At 40.8% G+C, this 4,062-nt stretch overlaps 1 protein-coding gene across 1 annotated transcript in view; it reads left to right on the top strand.

Annotated features, from left to right (window-relative positions):
• Nucleotides 1-2,775: 2,775 nt before the first annotated feature.
• Nucleotides 2,776-4,062, top strand: part of PKHD1 (PKHD1, fibrocystin/polyductin) — a 385,419-nt gene continuing 384,132 nt past the window's right edge. The window contains exon 1 of the mRNA XM_023757718.1: nt 2,776-2,827. Within this exon, the coding sequence (XP_023613486.1) occupies nt 2,776-2,827 (52 nt within the window). The remainder of the gene's footprint in view (nt 2,828-4,062) is intronic.

Raw genomic sequence — 4,062 nt, 5'->3', positions numbered from 1 at the left:
ATCTAGAGGCTGGAACTCCAGTTAGAAAGTAGGAAGAAGAGCTGAGGTTAGAGAAGGACTTGCAGTTGTCCACACTGGGGCTAGCAGACAAGGTGTGCGAGCAGGATAATAAGTTGGAGAGCTCAGCATGCTGTCTTGCAAAGCTAGGGCGACCAGGCTGCCTTAAGATCTGAACTCTGTGACAAAGCCCGATTGGGACGCTAAGATGCAGAATCCCTGGGAAAGTGAGGGGAATGAAGGGGAGGATGTTGTGGTGATTGAGCGAGTGAAATGGAAGAAATGCCTCATGCTGTCTAGTACTGAGGGAAGCAAAAGCACAGCAACAACAGCCTAAGTCACGTGGGCAGCCCCCAACTCAGGAAATGTGCGTGATGAGAGAATATATTCCTTCTGAGCTTACTGATAGAGCTACCAACTTCCAGTAAAAGCCCAAGGAAAGTATTCAGGTGTGATTAGTGCAGCTAAAGACTGGGGGTTGGGTGGTGGTGATGGTGGCACTTTTCTGATCTGGCAGGAGGCAAAAAGAAAAAAGAAGAAAGAAAGAACATCACCACATACCCCACCCTCTGGCAGAGTCTGCACGGTGGAGAAGGAGGTGGGGTTCAAGGATCCCACTTCCTTATAGATTGGATTATTCTTGCCCTACAGAGCAGGCAATGAGGGTAATCTCCGTAGGCCTGTCATACCCTGGAAATCTGTAGAGGAGGCACAAATAATTCTTAGGGACACAGCCTTCAGAGAGTAAGATATTGTTGAAACCATCTGGATGGTACATGGGACTGAACGCAGTTACGGTCTCTATATAAACTTTTAAGATTCTCCTGGGTGGGTGTAGAACTCTACTCACCTTGCTGCCACCAAGACAAGCCTGTATGTAAGTCCCCTTGCTTACTAAACCTGCCGCCTACCAATTTGGAGTGCTCTGTGTTTCTTCCATCTCTCCTTGCCTTCTGGGTTCGGGCCTCAGTTTATGAACCAACACCAGGGATGGGTTCTGTGGACGAAGCGGCTCCTAAGCTGGGCCGTGCAGGAGTTTGGGGAATCTAGGAAGCAACTAGTGGGAGCCAAGGCGGAGGCTGACATGTGGAAGGCCTGTCTGAGAGGCCGTGGGGAGAACTGCCTGGCTGCAGTGCAGGGTTCACACTGGGGAGCCACGCCAGGGTCAGTTGGAAAGGTACTGAAAGGTCCGAGAGAGGGCTTTCCAATGGAAGTACAAAGCCCTTGAAAGAAAAGCTAACTTTTGTTGGGCTGCCCCTTTGTGCCAGGCCCTGTGTTAATTTCTTTATGTATATATCACTTCAGTTCATCTTGAAACAAATCCTAAGGAGTATTCTTATCATTTTACCAGTGATGGAGGTTTTGCATTGAATTAAAAAGCTTTAAGCTGTTAAAAAACATTCAAACCTGTAAAGAATTTTTGTGAGTTTATTTGAGCCAAAAGGTCAACAATTGCCAGGAGGCAGAATCTGAGAGGCAGAATTCAAAGGTATTGAGATAGTGCTCCGAAGAATGGCAGTTTTTGCCTTGTTTTATGCATTACAATCAAAGGAGGAGACTTAACTGGGTTACTTGAAATCTATTGGTGATAGATTAAGGAGGCGGAAGAAAGCAAAGGGGAGCGGGAGCAAAGTGGGGAACTTCTGGGATTGGATAAAAAATATGATAGACACATACTTCTTTCCCATAGGAGGGTACAGGATAGTTAACAGTCAACAATTAAGGTGATAACGGTAACAATGAAGGAATTTGTGGTCTCTGCCTGGCACATTAGGTTGTGCCCTGAGAGGTCTGGAAAAAGGGAAGTTACAAGTTACCCTGACATTTCACAAGAATACAAAAGGACAGTAGGCTCAGTAAAGATCAAAGTTTGATCTTTGTTGGAGAAGATACTGACCTAGGATATGACTACCCACTATAAACTGCTTTTTAATGGAAAGGTGTTATTGTAATTTCAGACCATCCTTTGTGGTTACTTTAGGTTTATGAGTTTGCAAGGCCACCATGCAGGCCTTTCTTATGTTAGTCAGGCTAGCTCCTTCTCATCCACAAAGCAGAAGAAGAGCACAATGAAGACAGTGCTTAAGGAAGGTAGGTCTGGCATACTGGGCATTGTGGGATGGGGTGCAGAGGGTCCAGCTTTTCCTTTCTCTGTTTCTTTCCTCCCTTACTCTTCTACTGTGAGGATAACACAATTTTCCCTCAATTCCCATTAGTACCGTATTTCAACCCATTACCATATTTAACATTTACTTTGCTAAAGTCTTCACTTTTTAGGGTTGATATTTTTCTAGAGGACTGACAAACAAACAAACAAACGAAACAAACAAAACCCTCTCCCAAAGCCACCGTTAACTAGTATTTATTTACATCTAGATATAATAGATATCTAGAATTTATTTTTCAAAATTAAGCTTTTGTATAATAATGAGTTAATCAGAGATGTTATTATTTATCCAACTCAAACATGCATACAGTAAGTTGGTGGGATAAGGGGATGGGTGAAATAGTGATGTTTTTATATAAAGTTCATAGATTGTCTTTTTCACCACAGTTTCAGAAGATGGTGGGTCCCTTTGAGTATTCTGTAGTTATATTGGTATCACTTCTTTAATTTCCCAACTTTTAACATAGCACAGTAACAGTTTTTAAGCAAGAAAATATAGTAATTTTTAATTTTATTTTTTATAGAGCGCAAAAGCTATGCTGTTCCAATCAAAACTGAAAATGCTTTTCTGTGTCTGAGCAACTTTGAGAGGATTGACTAAAGTGGATGAGATGATTGCTTGGCTGATCTCTCTGAGAAGTATTGAAATAATACTTTTGGCAAGTAAGTAGGATGTGTTTTGAAGGAATTAATAGATAGAACACGACAGGTTACCTTCAGAACTAGTTTAAGGATACTTAAATATTATTGGGGGGAAGTGTTGAAGTATCTGCCCTGGGTTTAAATTTTCTCTGCTTAATAATAATTTTTTTCTGCTTAGTAGTTGAGGTTATATATTAAATAGTTATGAATATATACATCAATTTTTAATGTCCAGTGTAGGTTGCTTTTATACTCTAGAGCTTATAACTTTCCTTTTATAATTGCTTTTTGGGTCATATGATGTAATTCTTTTTTAGGTTTTATTGTTTTATCTTCCCAAAGGGAGTAACTTATCTTGTCTTAGTGATTAATGACTACTTGTATTAAAATCTCCTTTTTTCAAATTATGTCTCTGTCTCTGTGAATCTGATTATCCTGTGTCATTTTATGGCATTTGTTTTTGGTTTTCTTTAGGTAGAACTATCTAATGCACCCTGGAGGTATAAGCATGGACTGGTCTTCCCGGGGCTGCGATGAATGACTGTTTAGATGTGAATGATTTCATCACCCTTGGTTGTACAGTGTACCATCTGTAAACCTGTACATGGAAGCCCTAGGCTAGCCAGCGTTAGGGAGACCTGGATTATCATTTAATGTTCTTGATATAGAAACTGAAGTGTTCTGTAGATAACACTTTTCCTGTTGACCTCACCAAGTAGCTGAGTGCTTTTTATGGCTTCCTTGAATTGGCTTTACTTGGCCAAAGAATGTTCAGGAGCATTTTCAAAGATGAGGGATTAATAAGGTCATGTTCAGCCAAAGGTTTCTGTGGGAGAACCCAATCTAGCCTAGCATGTGAAGTGTATAGTGTTTTTTTATTTTATTTTAAGGAAATTCAGCAGTGATCCATGCTTCAGTCCTTTTCTGTATAGGCAAGGCAAAAATCTAGAAAATTTTCTTTTGGAGAGTCATTTGGATCATGTATTCAAAACTAGGGGGAAAGCAGAGGGTGGATACTGAGCAGGTGGATTCAAATTAGGACAGCATCCCGAAGTTTCTCCTCTTCTCTGGGAAGTGGAAATACAAGAAATAAGTGGTGACTTTACAATTAAATACAACTGCCTTATTAAAGAGTGAGAGAGATAGGAGCTATTATGGGTTGAATTAGGTACTAAAGGTGACCTTGAGGCTCTTTCCATAGGAAGCAGAAATTCAGGATTGTTCTGATGAACACTGGGGTTTTTGGTTGCCTAAGA

This window comes from Myotis lucifugus, unplaced genomic scaffold, assembly GCF_000147115.1.
Source record: "Myotis lucifugus unplaced genomic scaffold, Myoluc2.0 scaffold_111, whole genome shotgun sequence".
Classification (NCBI taxonomy): domain Eukaryota; kingdom Metazoa; phylum Chordata; class Mammalia; order Chiroptera; family Vespertilionidae; genus Myotis; species Myotis lucifugus.
Note: the sequence above shows the minus strand (reverse complement) of the source record. Positions and strands in the feature narration are given on the sequence as shown.